This window comes from Aethalodelphis obliquidens, unplaced genomic scaffold, assembly GCF_003676395.1.
Source record: "Aethalodelphis obliquidens isolate GAN/ISIS:26980383/991018 unplaced genomic scaffold, ASM367639v1 scaffold14, whole genome shotgun sequence".
In the NCBI taxonomy this organism is placed as follows: domain Eukaryota; kingdom Metazoa; phylum Chordata; class Mammalia; order Artiodactyla; family Delphinidae; genus Aethalodelphis; species Aethalodelphis obliquidens.
The window spans coordinates 39,144,854-39,161,960 of record NW_020837958.1 but is presented as its reverse complement, the minus strand read 5'-3'; the positions used below and the strand labels follow the sequence as shown (position 1 = coordinate 39,161,960).

Genomic DNA, 17,107 nt, shown 5'->3' with positions numbered 1-17,107 from the left:
TTTCATAACAATCCTAAGATATTATTTGCCTTTTTAAAAAAAACTGTGCTGACCTCTACACCTAGAACCTGAGCATGAAACAAGACAACGGCCCCAAACTGTATACTCACTGGATTCTTCACTGCCACCCACTTATAGCACACACAAAACTCCACTTTCGGGCTTCCCTGGTGGCGCAGTGGTTGAGAGTCCACCTGCCGATGCAGGGGACACGGGTTCGTGCCCCGGTTCGGGAAGATCCCACATGCCGCGGAGCGGCTGGGCCCATGAGTCATGGCCGCTGAGCCTGCGCATCCGGAGCCTGTGCTCCGCAACGGGAGAGGCCACGGAGCAACGGGAGAGGCCACAACAGTGAGAGGCCCGCATACCGCAAAAAAAAAAAAAAATCCACTTTCACTTAAATGTCCTTGATGGAGCAGTAAAAATTATGGATTGTATTAACGCTTGACATTTCAGTACACATCTTTTCAATACTGTGTGATTATTTGGGGGGACGAAGTGGGAAGTACTCAAAAGCACTTCTACATATTGAAATACAATGGCTGTCCCAAGGAAAAACACTTGGGTGATTACTTTTGAGTAGAAAGCTGAACCAACTTTTTTTTAATGGAACACCATTTTTATTTCAAAGAATAAATGACAAACTATGGTTACTTAGATTTGAAGAGAAAATTGGAATATTGAAAACTTGTGTACACCACTATGAGCTTGTCAACTTCCCAATTCTTAAAAGATTTATCTGATGAAATGGGTGGAAATATTAGCAACTGTAAATTTGTCAACATTTGGAAGAGCTGCGTAACTCAGTGCACCAATGATTCCTAATGACCAATATATAATGTCATAAAATCATGCACAGGTAAACAAACACCCATTCAAAGTGCAAGACAGACCAATGAATTTTAATGTAACATTGTACAAAAGTTCAATGATATGGTTTCAGATTCCATGTTGCAACAAACCTTTAAGAAGGTTTGAGTGTACTGTCAAAGGAGAAATCTACAATTATTTGAAGAGGTCATTAGAACACTTTTTCCAAATACTATATATCTGTATAAGGCTGGATTTCTTCACATACTTCAACTAAAACAACATACCGACCATCTGAATGCAAAAGATCTGCAAATTCAGTGATCTTCTATTAAGCCAGACATTAAAAAGATTTGCAAAAATGTAAAACAATGCCACTGTTGTCACTAAATTTTTTAGTAACTTTTCGTAAGAGTATTTTTTAAATCAATAAATCTTTTAAATATTAGTTTCAGTTTCTAGCTGTTCAGAGTCCGCAATAATTCTTAGAAGCATAAAGGAGTCCCAAGACCTCAAACTTTGAGAACTGCTAGACCATTGCTAGAGCCTCCTTCTAATCGTCTGACTCCAGTTTCACACCTTCCAATTTACCCTACTACCTCCCAGCTTAAACTAACTCTTAGTACCAGACTTAGCTAATTAGACCTATACTTTAAGAAATCATTTTTATTTCTCTACTAAAAAATTACAATTGTTTCGCAGTACACTGAATTAAGTACAAACTCTTAAAATGTGGCAAATAATTCTCAGTGTTTATTAAATTCTCAGAGTCAGTACAATGGGACAAGACCTCCGATTCATGTGGCAGGTCGTGTATCAGTGAAATGGAAAGAGAATGGAATCACAGAGCATCACATTTAATTGTATCAATTCAACTACAAGCTCTTTTTTGCCCTCTTCCACAAAAACAAATAAATATTGCTCTATTTACCCAACAACCTATCTCCTTTCAAACAGGACTTTGATTTCTCCTATCTCAGAGGAAGGGAGGTTACCACAGAAATGAAAGGAGAAACTAAAGAAAGTGACTCTAGGACTCTTAGCTTTTCAGCTTCCCATACCAGATTCTGACAATTTAAGGGTTTTCGAGAACAGTTTCAACCAGATGCAACTTATTAGCGGACTCCACAAGCATAGACCAGACATGATAAAGGTAAGATTTTTTTTACTGAAATACTGGGAACGTTTTCTCTAGAGCAGTGGTCTCACTCAGGGGCAGTTTTGCCTCCCAGGTAACATGTGACAATGTTTGGAGACATTCTTGGTTGTTACAACTTAGGGAGGGGGTGTTATGAGTACCTTATGGGTAAAATACTACAATACACAAATGCCAAATACTTAGGTTCAATTCCAAACACACAGAATGCACCAAGTTCTTAAGAAACGCTGTTTACATACTTTGTCTCTAATACCTACTGGTAAATCTCTAAATTTCTTAATCTCCTAAACTTTGGACAAATTGCATAATTGCAGATGTGCTCTTTATTTACTGGAAATTAAATATCAGTACTACTACCCCTTTCTTCCTAAGGTTAATTGCTACTATAAAAAATCACAATAAAGTAATACTACTGATTTTTTCCAAGCTATGAACTTGGTTCCCTAAAAGTTGTGCTTGTTCTTAGTTATCCAGGAGCAAGTGGACATGAATAAAGTCAGGTACCAAAGTACCGTGTATCACACGAATGGTATGGGTCCTCTTATCTGGGCCCCGTATTTCAGGAGTACACAAATACCCAGCCTCTTCATAGACTATTTTTAGGCTTAACTCCTCCATATCTGTTTATCCATTCAGGCAAGCACACTTACTGCGGGCCTACTCTGTGCTAAGCAAACTGAATACAAAGTCAAAAATTTTTTTACCAGTCTAATAAAAAGACACAGCTAAAATACAAAATGATTTGTGCTATAAATAGAAGTATCAAATAAGTGTTATGGAAGCTTGCAGGGGAAAGAACGCCAGGAAAGGCTTCCCAGAAGAGAACATGTCACAGAAAACATACCCTGTTCACCTCTTAGTATTAAGACTACGGTTCTCTTCTGCTCTTACATACATTTTTCAGTTTTTGCTTCGTCATCTAAACAAGAGGAAAGTGACAATCTGACTTATGTGAACAGACCAAAGTGGCCTTCATCAAATCTCAATGAAGAGTCAAAAAATAACCTTATCAAATTATTTCCCAGTACCTCCTTCCTGTCCAACTTCTGGTTTGTTTTTTAAATATCCTAACTTCTTCGATCAAGTTCCAAACACACCGTCTGTCACTCACTCAGTCAACAAGTGTTTCCTTCTGAATTTATAAGACTGTCACAGGGGATGATCACTGCTCTTTTCTTTCTTTCTTCCAGTTAGCTTCTTCTCCCAAAATAGTTTAATCTTCTCATTTCATTCTACTACAATTTTCGAATTCAGTAAGAGAGGCGCTATGAGTTCCGAGGTACAAGAAATACAAAATGACTGCTGTGTACCTTTCTAAATCTTGTCCATATTTCTGGTTTTCTATTGCAATATTGCTGTAGTTCATTAACTGGACTCTTTCTTCTGAGTCCCCAGCAGCTGTCACAAATAAAAATTTCAGACCTGGGACAGGAAACTAGCCAATGACATGTAGTTTTACCGATTCATTTCCAATACATAACATAACTAACATTCTTTAACCAACTTGTAAGTTTAGTTCTCATAGTCTAGGTGAACTAATGAAGCGTCTGCCTGACCACGAACAGAGCTGGTAGTAACTAAATCGGAAACGCTATTGAAGACTAGGTCTGCTCCTAACTATCCATGTCCCTACCTTAACCCCTCCAGTCTTCCAAAGGGAATCCTCAGTAATGGGAGGCTGGAACACCCAGGGCGGGCAGTGTAGTAGAAAAATTTCTACACTGAGTCAGATGTAGCATTGGCTAATCCTGTTTCTTCTCTAGGCCTCGGTTTCTCCACCTATAGAACTTGCATTTAACGTAGAGTAGGGGGATTGGCTTAATTTCTAAGGTCCTTATGGCGATAGTAATTCAAAAACCTCACCTCGTCTAGCTTTACGTGGAACACGTGGGAGAACAGAAAATAAGCTTTCACTCCATTAAACCGACCTTAATTCTCAGATACTGTTTTAAAAAGGTAACAAACTCCCGACGCACTCACACTCCCCTGGGGCTGCAAATTTCCCCTTGGAGAAGCCAAGGCACATAAAGTCCATCCCGCACGATGGTCAGAGAAGTGCTGGGAAAACCGTACTCAGGGTCTCAAGGCGCTGCCCCAGCAAAGGGCCGGCCCACCTAACCACCGCCCGGCAAATGAATGAGTACAACCAGCTAAAGGGACGCCCCTCAACGTAGGCTGCAACGCGAGACCCCAGGGCCCAGATCCCACCGATAGCGACTCCTTCCCGGAGCCCGAAAAGCTGGGCCTCGGGGCCGCAGGGTCGCGGGCCCCGCCCCCTCCCTCAGGGCAGAAGGTGCGCGCCCCGGCTCGAGACTCGGGCGCGGAGAGGGCCTGGGACTCCCCGCGAACCCGCCCGCCCTGAGAGGAGGTGGAGCCTGCCGGTCCCCGGCCGCCACCACCCCGGCTCCCGACTTACCGCGATGCGGTGGGGGACGGGAAGTGTCAGGAGTGAGGGCCTAGGCCCGTCTGCCACCCGCCGCTCAGAGAGCAGCGCGCGGCCGCCACAAAACCGTCGCCGCCGCCACCACCTCCGCTACCGACCGCCGCTTCGGGCGCAGCGCGCAGAGGGCCCGACTGCGTCACACGCCGCCTGCCGTCAGAGGCTCGCTGCGGGCGCTCCGCCCTCGCTGTCTGCTCATTGGCAGATACCGCCGCCACTCTAGGCCCACCCTGTTATGCATTGGACCTAGAGTCTTTTGAAACCGAACGTGAGGGCTGTCTTTGGGAGACTGGAGAGGGGGAAGAGGAGGGACGGAAGGAATTAGGGGGAGGAAGCGGGAGGGGCAGTGGGAGGGACATGAAGTACGGCCCCTCGCCGCCGCGGTTGGCTGGGAGGGAGTCGTGACGTCACAAGGGCCCCTAGAGGTAGGCTGGTGAGTGGCTACATCGGGCGGGGGGAGGGGAGAAGAGTGATGACGCTATGCTGAGGCTCCGCCCCCTTCTTTGGAGCGGAGAGACTCGGGTTGCTGATGCTCGGGCCAATCAGAGTGAAGGCTCCAGGATGGCATGGTAACTATTCTTTTCCCCTTACTTTTCCCCAGTCCTCGGGCTGTGACGGGAAAGCTCCCCCGTTGTCTTGCCCTTACTTCCTGGCCAGACCACGTGCGGAGCTGGAGGGACCTCCTAGGAGGTCTATCTGCGTAGCTCACCTGCAGCTGCTCCGAGGCCCGCAAACCTGGCCTCCTTGTCTCCTGACCCATGCCAACCCCAACACAACCTTTCCCTCTCTGAATCCCTAGAATGGACGTTAGGAACATTAGAGGTGCCTTAAGGGAATGGTTCAGCTTAGAGTTTGGTACAAATGACAATTCTCGGAACTTCTTTCCCACCTGCACTTTAGGAACCCCTACTTATTCTTAAAGTCTAGTTGAAATGTTCCCGCTTCTCTGGGATCTCTCACAGCTAGTTGGAGTAATGCTTGGGCAGGCCTCTGTTACAGCCTTGTTACTTTGTATTCTGTTATTTACTTTCCTATCTTCTGGTGCCGGGCTCTTGAAGGCCAGAGCTTCATTTTCAAGTTGGTGTTCCTTTCCCTCAAGGCCTAGCCCGGAGCAGAAGCCTGATATCTCAAGGGGGTGGGTTGAGCATGTTCTAGAAACTAGATCTAGTGACTGTGGGTCCCACACAAAATAGCAGGGACTGTGTTCAGAAAGCAAAACCTATTAGGATTACCGCTCCACCATCCCCTCCTCCTGGGACATATCTACAAAATTGAAATGGGCCCTGCCCAAAACATGGATAAACTTAAATCACTCTGGGTTTTCAGTGGTGGCAAGGGATTAGAGTTACTTAGTCAAAAAGTGAACACACCATTGTAAAGCAGTTATACTCCAATAAAGATGTTAAAAAAAAAAAAAATGCAGTGATCTGGTAGTAAAGGTAAAATAAGATAATGGATGGAAGAAACCTAGTGCATTGTAGATGTTCAGTAGGTGCTTGAAGAAAGAAAAAAATAAATATGTGGATGGTCAAATAGGAAAGCTAAACATCTGACTCCAGACACCTTTCCCCAACTACTCCATCCAAACATCACTCCTTTCCCTCCACCCTCCCTTGCCTATATTCAGCATCAGAAAGTCATTAGGTCTCCCTGGAGAGTTACAGTAGCTTCCTCACTGCCCTCCTGAACCTTTGATTTCTCACCTTCCAATCCTCAAACCCAGCTCTGTTTAAGGCTCTCCTCTGCTTATTTATTCTGATGTCCCTAAGGCCAGCCACACAGCATAGGTGTGCATTAAATGTTTGATGCATGAATGAGAGAATTATTTTCTTAAATAGAAAAGAAGTATGGGACTTTTGAGTCAGAGAACCCTGGGTTTAAATCTGAGCCCAACCATGTATTAACTGTATGAACTTTGGGCAAATTTCTTAACCCCTCTGAAACTCAGTTTCCTTGTCTGTAAAATGGGGGTAATAATTGTACTTGCCTCACAGAGTTGTGAGAATTAAATGAGCTGAGGCATATGGTAACTGGTACACAGGTACCCTCAATAAATGATAGATATTATTTGTATTCTTTAAAAATGTTAAGGAATTCCCATTCTAAATATTCTAAGACATGGATTCTGACACAGAAAAGGAGCTCAGAGATATGTCTTGTGTGAGTGAGTGTATTTAGTCCAGAGTACTAGCAGGTGTGCAGGAGTTGGGTCCCTTAAGTAGTGTATACTTATTGGAAGACTGGAGGGAGAGACACTGGACAAGGAGTGCTCCAGGGAGGAATTTCCTGTGATCATGGTGATTTCTAAGTAGAAGGACCTCTTGTTAGGTACTCTGGCAGGCATGTGGCCTACAAGCTCATCATTCCCAGGGACTTCTGCCCCAGGAAGGACTTCTTTGTGGACCAGGGCTTCCTAGGCCCACATAGTCTTACTCTGCCTAATTCTCATAATACCCCTTTTGATTGTCATCATCTGCCTTCTTCTCCTCTAAAGCCAAGGAATTTGGTGCATGTTCTCAAAAGCTTGCTGAGCCAAGCTCTGTCCTGGGCATTAGGAGCCCAGAGATGTCCACCGCTCAACACTCTGCCGTGGCCAAGAGAGACAGAGCTAAGCAAAGTCCATTTCTGTCCTGGAAGCTTCCAGTCTCTCTCACACATGCCCTGAGAACTCACTCTATGCAGCTCTGAAGGATTGATGCCCAGGGAGGATAGAGACCTGTAAGGACTGCAGAATTATAAAAGAACACGAGACTTCCTTCCAGAGAGATGATTCTAAATTTCTTATATGGTACATTGGAAAGAGCAGCAGAGTTAGATTCAAACAGATCTAAGTTCAAGTCCTAGATCTACTACTTTTTAGACCTTGCACAAATTATTTAATTGTTCTGTGCACCAGTTTCATTGTCTATAAAGTGGGCACAATAATTTCTGTTTCATAAGGTGCTTGTGAAGGTCAAATAAGATCATGAAATTTGCAAAGGACTGGGCCCCTGTTTGGTACATGGTAAGCATGCAGTCAATGTTGATTTCCTTCTTTTCCTATAACTTGATAAGGAAGGGTGATGTTTATAAATGACATATAATTAGATTTATATAAATCTTGTGTGAATATCTGACTTTTAACTAGAGCATTTAGTCAATTGCATTTAACGAATTTACTGGTATATTTAGGATTTTATCTAACATTTTAGACTTTCTGTTTGCCCCAGATGTTCTGTTTCTGTGCTTTTTAAAAAAAAATTTTTTTTTTGGTAAAAATAACTGCCATTTACTGAGGCCAAGCTCTTTGCCAGATTTTTTTTTAAAAATTGAGATATAATTTGCATAATATAACATTCACCCATTTGAAGTGTACAATTCAGAGGTTTTTAGTATATTCACAAGGTTGTGCAACTACCACCACTATATAATTCCAGAACATTTTCATAATCCCAGAAGAAACCCCAGGCCCATTAGCAATCATTCCCCATCTCCCCCTTCCCCCCAGCTCCTGGCAATTTACTAGTACACTTTCTGTCTCAATGGATTTGCCTACTCTGGACACTTCATATAAATGGAATCATAAAATACGTGGCCTTTGTGTCTGACTTCTTTCACTTATCATGATGTTTCAAAGTTTCACCCATTTTTATAGGAGAATAATATTCCATTTTATGAATATACCATATTTTGTTTATACAGTCATGAGTTGGATGGCATTTGAGTTGTTTCATCATGAATAATGATTATTCCATTATTCTACTATGAATAGTACTGCTATGGACATTCATGTAAAAGTTTTTTGTGGACATGTGTTTTCAATTCTCTTGTGTTTATACCTAGGAGTGGATTTGCAGGGTCATATAGTAACTCTATATTTAGCTTCTTGAGGAGCTGCCAAACTGTTTTCCAAACTGGCTGTACCATTTTACATTCCTGCCAGCCACATCTTTGCCAACACTTGTTATTTTCTTTTTTCTTTCTTTTTAAATTATAGCCATGCTAGGTGGTGTGAAGTGGCATCTCACTGTGGTTTTTTTTATACGTTTCCCCGGTGACTAATGATGTTGACCATCTTTTCACGTGCTTATTGGCCATTTAAATCTCCTTTCTTGCATTCTTTTGGATTACTTCATTTTTATTCCTGCATCAGTTTGGAAATTAAATTCTTTTTCTATTATTTTAGTGATAGCCCTAGAAATTACTGCATGCATGCCTAACTCACTAAAGTGTCATGCTAATCTATACCTTTATAGGAAGGGTAGAGTTTGCTGAGACAAGGAAAAGATGCATTCCATGCCAGATGAACAGGGAGAACAGAGATGTGGGACCAGGAAAGAGCTCAGTGTATCCATGGGTGCAAACTGGGACTTCATCCTAGAAGTGATAGGGGAGGGGCTTTACTGGTGGCACAGTAGTTAAGAATCCACCTGCCAATGCAGGGGACACGGGTTCGAGCCCTGGTCTGGGAAGATCCCACGTGCCACGGAGCAACTAAGCCCGTGTGCCACCACTACCGAGCCTGCGCTCTAGAGCCCGTGAGCCACAACTACTGAAGTGAAGCCCGCGCACCTAGAGCCCGTGCTCCGCAATAAGAGAAACCACTGCAATGTGAAGCCCGCGCATCGCAACGCTCGCTGCAACTAGAGAAAGCCCGCTCTCAGCAACGAAGACCCAACACGGCCAAAAATAAATAATTTTTTATAAAAAAGAAGTGATAGGGAAGCTAAAGAATGTTCTATAGAACAATGAAGATGTAATTACTATTTGAGGCAGAATGGAGCTGGAGCAAGATGGGTGAGCCTAGGGTAAATAGTTTAAAGCCATCCAAGAAGGATGTGTCTGCCATGAGAAAGATCTCTGGGAAGAAAAAAAGAACACTCCTCCTCAACCCAGGAAGACTTTCCTAAGGCTGCCTAGGAGGCAGGGCAGCGTTTGGCCTGAAATTGGATGCTTTTAGCACTGTTTCTGTCTCTGTCACTTTACCTACCTCCCACCCCCACCCCGAGCCATGCACCCTCTGCCTCCACCCTCTATTCCCAGCAGTCATTCTTCAAAGGCCTTTCTTGCAGTTCCTAAATCTCTTCTTGATATATCTAAATCCTACCCATCCTTCAAAATCCAGTTCAATTAAATCAATCTAGCAAATATTTTCTGGACTCTTACTGTATGCCCATGCCTGGGCTAAGCTGAGAGATTCAGAAATAAACGGAACAGGTGGAGGTTCTGTCCTTAAATGAGCTGCCAGGAGGGTCGGGGAAACAGGCAACAGATTATTTTGCTTCATTGTGGTTAGAGCCCTCATAGGGTGTGATGGAAGGCCATCCAAGGCTGCCTGAGGAGTGGGGAGGTGGGCAGATCATGGGGGGTAGGAAGAGATAAGGAGGAAGTTAAAAAAGGCTCCATGAAAGAGGTGAGTGTAGTTAGAATGTAAAACAAGTGGTTGCTGGAGTAGAGGATGGCCACGTTATGAAGGATACTGAACATCACACTAAGGAATTTGCCCTTGATGCTGAAAGCCATGAAAATTTACTATTTTGCCACAAGGCACAAGGGCGGGACATGATCAGATCTGTGTGGTAAGAAGAGCCAATGTGGCTAATGGGGAGAATGATGGAGAGATAGGAGGGCAGTGAAGGAGTGAAGGAGATCTCCTACAGGAAGCTTTCCTTGACAACTATATCCCACCTTCACTTCCCCTCTTCTGCCCCCCACCTCTACACCGCCCTATGCTCCTGGGGGCTGGAACATCCCTGAAAACAAATGCTCAGTGAGCTTGGGATATCTGGTATGTGTATGTGGAAAGGGGAGTGGAGCAGTGATCATGGCTAAAGCTTGAAGATAGTGGTGCTGTTTCAGGCACAGGCCTCTCTGGGATATGTCCAGGCACCAGGCAAACCAACCAGGAGGGAGGAGACACTGAAAGGCTTCAACAGCAGCAGCAGCTACTTGGACAATGGACAAATGCCAGTTCAGCAAACACTGAGAGCGTCCTGAATAAGGTCGAGCCTAGATGCTTAGATGCTTGTTCAATTTTTTAATCTGTAAAATGGCTTTCATCAAACCTACCTCATCAGATTATTAAGAGGATCAAATAAGAGAATGCATATATAGTCCCTGGCACATAGTAAGAACTCATCTTTTTCTTCCACTTTTCCTCATATAAATCAAGTAGGTGATAGTCTTTCAAACTGACAGTGGAGGAAACAGATTCAGAGAGGGTCAGTGACAGCTGAGGTCAGACAGTTCGGAAAAGGCTCAATCAGGACAAATTCAGACTGTTGCTGACACATCTAGCTGTCATCAACCTGGCACACTGCTCTATTACCTCATCTAATTCTCACAACAACACTATAATGTGGATATTCCTAAAACCATTTTACAGATGAGGAAACAGACTGAGGACTGTATGGTGGGGAAGTGCCCAAATCACCAGAGAACTAAAGGCCAGTTAGAGCACCTCAAGTTTCAGGCACTGGGGGGTAGTCTAGAGGCAGGGAGAAGAGACCCAGCCTCAGGGAATGGTACTTAGAGCCAAAGGAACAGACAAGGGGTTAAGACTGGCAACAGGGGCCAGGAGCAGGCATGTGTGGGTTGGAGCTAGACAAAGAGCATCACGTGAAGCCCCAAGGAAGAAAACCTAAATCCAGTTATCAAAACTAAATGGGAGTGGTTCTTTCAGTAACAATTAGTTTTACTAATTGTTCATTTGCCCTGGGACTTTAAAGGCCGGGGTGGGGTGGGGAGGGGTGGCAGAATTCAAGTCAAGAAAACTATTTTTTTTAGAATAAGACACCTTCCCTGTAGACTTGGACCCCCAGGAGTGAGCACGATATCTCTGGGTCCCCCACCATTGCCCAACCCAGGGCCTGTCACAGAGGGGGCCTAGGCTGAGTAAATGAACAAGAGTGGATGCATGCAAAAGGGTTCTGGCAAGTTAATCAAATTTGGGCCTTTGTTTCCCCGAATTAACAGTATATAGTGATTAAGGGAATGACCTCAGGTGCCAGACTCGAATCCTGGCTTCTGACACTTACTAGCTGTGTGAGTAGGTAACTCATCTTCTCTGTTTTCCATTGGTGAAATGGAGATATTAATAGTATCTACCTCATAGGGCTTTTATCAGGATTAAATGGGATAACATAAAAAAGTAGAAAAGTGCCTGGGACACCGGGGGTGCTCAAAATGTGCTAATTATTACTGTGGGGATTTAAACGGGAAAAATGTGATGGTAACGGTGTCTAGGTCAGATGTCCTCCACCTGCTGCAGGTGCTCTGACAATCCCACATTGTAACTGTAGGAGGGATTACTGGTCCCTTCCTTCTTTTTCCCGGTTGAGGTAGGATGGTCTTTACAAAGGTAGCCAAGAGTCCCCCTCAGATTCCTTTAGGGGGTCAGTCAGGGTGGGGAAGGAACCCTGGCTGGGGGCTGGTTTCTGGGGATCAGCCCTCTCATGGTGAAGAGGGACCAGGACTAGGGTGGGGTTGGGGGGCAGGAGATCCGCTCTCTGCATTTCGACAGGGGAGACAGGGCGCCCTCTCCTGATCAAAGGTGGGAATAGCTGTGGCCCAGAGTTTCTCCGGTGAGCCCCACGGGATCTCGTTCCCTGTGAGGCACTCTGCCCTTTGCTGAAATGCCCCGATTGGGCTCTGGGGAGCAAAGTTTGGGGAAGGGGCGCCGAGGCTGGGGCCAAACTGGTTTAATGTTTAAGAAGTGCGAAACTGGATAATTTCGTCTAGGTTGGGGTGGGAGGTGGGTAGAGACTGGGGTCAGGAAATGAGAAAATTCGAGGTCCTGTTGAATTAATTTTATGTTCTTTCAACAGGTGATGGAACGCAGCCGAGAGGTAAGTGACAAGGTGGCTGATCCAACGTGTCAGACCCAGGTGTCCAGTGCTCTTCCGGCTGCCCCCATGCAGCTGGAATTAGTGGAGCTGACCAGTGCTGGATCGGCATGGCATGAGGGGACGCCAGATTAAGGGGGACAGCCCGGGGTCCCGGGCCGCAGAAGCGGGGAGGGGCCAGCAGAGGATCTGGGTGCTGTTTCCTTCCCAAGTTCCGCCCCAAGCGCGCCGGCCCCGCCCCCGCCGTTCCCGCTCCGACCCGCCCCCCACCGCTCGCCCCCCGGGCCCGGCCTGGGCTTCCCCCGGGTGCTCCCTGCTCTCGGACTGCGCCGGCGCGGCCTCCTCGCCGCCACGGCCTGGGTGAGTATGGAGATGGGTGTGCTGGACTGCCGGGCAGCCCCACTTGGGGGAGCTCGGCCACGCGGTCTGGCCTCCGCGGGGCCCGGCCCCGGGCTGTGGGGATCCTGGTGTCTGTCCAGGACCTGCTGCTGTGCCCGCTGGGGTAGCTGACCCCTTTCCCCTCTGCTCCCTGACAGGGGCCCGATGTTCCAGAGTGAGCTCTCCCTTCTTCACCCCGCCGGCACTCCTAGTCCAGATTCTTCCTTAGGTGCCCCAGGAGAGAGGTGCCGGGGACCTGCAACCCTTTAGATTAGTTTCAAATCCCAACTCTGCCAGCTATTAGCCTGTGACCCTGAGCAAATGTTAACCTCCCTGAGCCTCACTTGCCTCTTCTGTAAAATGGAAATATACAGGCTATAGCTAGCGCCTACCTCATAGAGTTGTAGTGAGAATTAAAAGAAACAATGTATATCTAGTGCTAAGCAGGGTGCCTAGTACTCAGAAGGCACCCAGTAAGTGTGGATTTGGACTGGAGGCTGAGAAGATCTTTGAGGATCTTTGGAAATAAGGTAGGGATACTCCTAAGAAAGCAGTTTTCAGTTAAGTGGTACCTGTGTGGAAGTTAGAGTTGACTGGGGCTGGACAGCTGCCCTTCAGGTAGTGAGCTCCCTGTCCTGAAGCCTGGGAGAGTAGAATGACCTAGTTGGTATGGCCTTATTAGTTATCCAAACCACAAGATCCCCATGTTGTACAACTGTGAAAACAGGCCCAGAGTGGTTAGGTGACTTGCCCAAGGTCACACAGCTAAAAGGGAGGTTAGGCATACCTCCAACAAGTGGAACAGACTGTTCCTCAAACCTTATCAACCCCTGCCTTGGGCACTGCCTAGTCATTCCCTGAGGATCTGGTCTTTGGTTTGGGGGTCCCAGTGATTCCTGAGGGATCCAGAGCAGCTGGCTTCAGGAAGGGATGTTGGAAGGGGGGACTAGTACCATGGCAACCACAGAATCTGGGTTTGGGCTGGGTGGGGAAGGTCTTTGGGGATGATCCAAGGACTGTAGGAATGTGCTTGGTTTGGGAGGGCCACCAGAGCCACTTCCACCGCTCCTGGGAAACCCCCGGCCCGCAGAAGGAGGAAGGAGGTTGAGCAGTTGGGGCAGGCTGCCTGATGGAGCCTGGCAGAGAGGTGGGTGGAGGAAGATGGTTGAGAGGCATATCCACCTGGCTTGTTCCAGATGCCATGAGGCCAGCCTCCTGGAGGTCAGGGTTCTTCCTGAGGGCGGGACTAGGAGAGCGTCCTGAGGGCGGGGCCAGGAAGAGCTAGGACTTGATCTCCAGGCAAGGTCCTGGAGTCCAGAAGGGCAGGTTCTTTATGTATCCAGAGCCAGCCCTAGTTTGGCAACTAGAAGCCTAAATTCTGAGGATGGCTTTCCCTCAGGTTCAGCATATGGCTTTGAGGAAAGACCTTCCTCTCTCTATGTCTTGGTTCCTCTGTCTTTAAAATGGGAACGGGGCTGACTGACTCATTTATATAAGATTTGGTTTTTTAGTTTTTTTCCTCCTATGGACAGGTACCCCTTCACTTTTCCCTCCTAACCTGACGTAACCTGACCTCTCTGCCCAGAGCTCTGGCCCAGAGAGCAAAGGGTCAAGGAAGGTGAGAGCTGCAGTTTGTGACACTGTGAGCCCCACATCTGCCCACTGCTGGCTCTTCCTTCTATTTACTATGTGACCCTGAGCAGGGTCCTGCCCCTCTCTTGGCCTCAACTTCTCCTTCTATACACTGAGGGGGTCCAGGCTAGGATTGCTGGTATATACTTGGCTAGTAGTATAGTGCATGACCTCATATCCTCATCTGAGTGGGGGAGTGCAGTGGGGAGGAGCCCAGTCCTCAGGAGCCCTTACCTAGTCTCCAGAGGGGAGCGGACAGGCCCCTCGGCACTGGGAAGCCTCCAGAAGCTGACCAGGCAGCTCTCTCTAGCAAACAGCAAGCCCAGGCTAGCACCAGGCCTGATTCTGCAAAGCCTTTCACCCTCAGAGCACGTGAGGCAGCGGGTGGGGACAGGCAGGGGGTTGAGGTTCTGCTGGCTTCCATGGAGTCCTTGCTGCTGTGGACTGCGGTGCAGGCACACAGAGCACACAGAGCTGGGAAGGGATTGAAGGTGCAGAAGCACCCCGGGCCGGTGGGTGAAGCAGTGAGAGCTGATAGGAGGCCCTGAAACATGGAGGTTCCAAGGCCTGGGGGAGGAGATGGGCCATTCTGTTCACTGGGAGGTTTTAGGATTGCTTCCTGAAACAAGAGAGACTAGTTCAACCGGCTCCTGTAGTACTAGGCCTGTCAAGCCAGGCCTAGGGATGAGAAGAAGTTTTCTCTATCTATTCCGTCTTCATCTTAGCACAGATTTGGTTCATTGTCTTTCCTCTGAAATTGAGGGTGAATGTTCTCATGGGATTCTCAGTCCATCTTCCTCATCCAGGGCAGTAGCTGTCCAAGTTTAGGGGTTAGGTGGCTTCCTTCTCAGACTCTCCACCCCATAGCATAGCTAAGCTGAGGACTGAGCACAAGGGCTAACTTCACCACTGAGTCCCAGCCTCACTACCTTGGGCCCTGACAGCACACCACTCCATCCCCAGGTCTGACAAGATGTACGAGGTCCCACTGCCACTGGATCGGGATGGGACCCTGGTCCGGCTCCGCTTCACCCTGGTGGCCCTGGTCACGGTCTGCTGTCCACTTGTCGCCTTCCTCTTCTGCGTCCTCTGGTCCCTGCTCTTCCACTTCAAGGAGACTACGGCCACACACTGTGGGGTAGGGCTTGTGGAGGGGGGCACTGATACCTCATGTTCAGGCCCAATCAGATCTATTTTGGATCCTGAGTCTGTTGTAACAGGATTAGCCATCAAACATACTGGGCTGCTGGGGGGATGCCTGCAAATTGAGGTCCCAAGGAATAGTCTCCCTCCACCTTCAACGGAGGTCATTGAGGGCCAGGGTCCCTGAAGTTGGGCAGCCCCAGAACCCCGAACCCAATCCTTAGTTCATAGAGGGGCAGATTCAGCAGCCCCAGGGTTTTCTGGGGGACAGAGAAAAAAACTGGGCTAGAGGGCATTTGGGGCTTTTTAGTGGGGCACTGTGGGCTGTGCCTGTCCCTACGGGAATGTGATTATGTATATGTGCATGTGTTAACTGTGAGGGACATGACTATAATGGCTTTGAGTGGGCTATGTGTGTGAGAGAGACTATATCTGTGTCTGTCTGGTTGGGGACCTGATTATGTGTGTGTACATGTGTTTTCTGGGGTAGGTCCCATGACCTCTGAGGTTCCATAGGTGGCCATACACCCTCTTGGACAGGGATATAGGGTGCTGGGCCAGGAGGAAAGTTGTGAGAGTTCTTTCTCTGTATGTTATGGGTGTAAATGGGGTGAGACCTGTGTGGACCTTTGTTATCCTGCTAGTTCATCCACTGACTCTGTATATTACCTGAATTTCAGAGGCTGAGCCTCAGTTTCCCCATGTCTATCAGGGTTGCTAATTCCTGTCCTCCTCCTTCTCAGTGTTAGTGTAGCGCTCCAGGTGGAGGAAATAGGAAAGTGGTTTGGGAAATGTGAAAGGGGAGGAGCAGAAGGAGGAAGAGGAAAAGGAGATTGTCAAGTTGGAAGACAGGGCAGGAGAGGAAGTTAGCCAAGGGTCTCTAGGTGGGAAAGAGGCAGAGCCTGGACATGGACCCTTGAACTAGCCTCACAGAGAGCTCAGAAGGCCCCCAATCAGCTGAGCTTCCACCTTCCTATAAAGAGCGTTTGCTTGAGAAAAAGGGGTACAACCAGGAGTGGGATCTGGCTGGCAAGCATGGGGGCCCACTTCTTTTGTTCATATGACTTCAAGTTTTCCCTCTTCTTGATTTGTCAGTGGGTAGATGTGGGCCTTGAGTTGTGGGCAGCCAGCCTGGTGAGACTCAGGGCTGGGAGCTATCAGAAAGAACAGGACTGGAAGAAAAGGGGGTGACCAGGTGATCAGAGGGGGAAGATCAGAAAGGATCCATCCAACAGCCTCTCCTGACCTAGTTCTCACCTTAGATAATGCATCAAATGTTCTATTACCCTGGCCAACTCCTGTTCATCCTGCAAAACCCTTCTCATATGTCTCCTCCTCCGAAAAGCTTTCTGCAGCCTCCATGGGGCAAGCTTAATCACTCCCTCCTCTGGGTGCCCATAGTTCCAGGTGTTCTCTCTGATATGGTTCTATCACATTATATTTGTGTCTCTCTTCCCTACTAGGCTGGGAGCTCCTTGAAGATGGGCACTGCATCTGAATCAGAAAGTATTTGTTGAGGGACTTCCCTGGTGGTCCAGTGGTTATGACTTTGTGCTTCCACTGCAGGGGGCATGGGTTTGATCCCTGGTCGGGGAACTAAGGTCCCGCATGCCACACAGCGCGGCCAGGGAAAAAAAAAGTATTTGTTGAATAAATGGATAGGACTCCCCCCCCGACACACACACACACACACACACACACACACACACACACACACACACA

General features: G+C 47.3%; 2 protein-coding genes across 15 annotated transcripts in view; one reads left to right on the top strand and one right to left on the bottom strand.

Moving 5' to 3' along the window:
• Window positions 1–4,540, bottom strand: part of NUP98 (nucleoporin 98 and 96 precursor) — a 103,939-nt gene extending 99,399 nt beyond the window's left edge. Inside the window, exon 1 of one of the 2 annotated variants that reach the window (XM_027115592.1) lies at window positions 4,386–4,540. The gene's annotated coding sequence lies outside the window, so the exon portion shown is untranslated. The remainder of the gene's footprint in view (window positions 1–4,385) is intronic. The other variant, XM_027115595.1, reaches the window with a different exon arrangement.
• Window positions 4,541–12,217: 7,677 nt separating this feature from the next.
• The window catches only part of PGAP2 (post-GPI attachment to proteins 2), a 25,933-nt gene continuing 21,043 nt past the window's right edge, over window positions 12,218–17,107 (top strand). For 3 of the 13 annotated variants that reach the window (XR_003434563.1, XR_003434562.1, XM_027115581.1), the window contains exons 1-2: window positions 12,244–12,592; window positions 15,206–15,380. Coding sequence is in view for 11 of the 13 variants with exons in the window: in XM_027115581.1 (XP_026971382.1) it covers window positions 12,348–12,592; window positions 15,206–15,380 (420 nt within the window). In the remaining 2 variants the exon portion in view is untranslated. The other 10 variants (XM_027115586.1, XM_027115585.1, XM_027115583.1 and 7 more) reach the window with 6 other exon arrangements.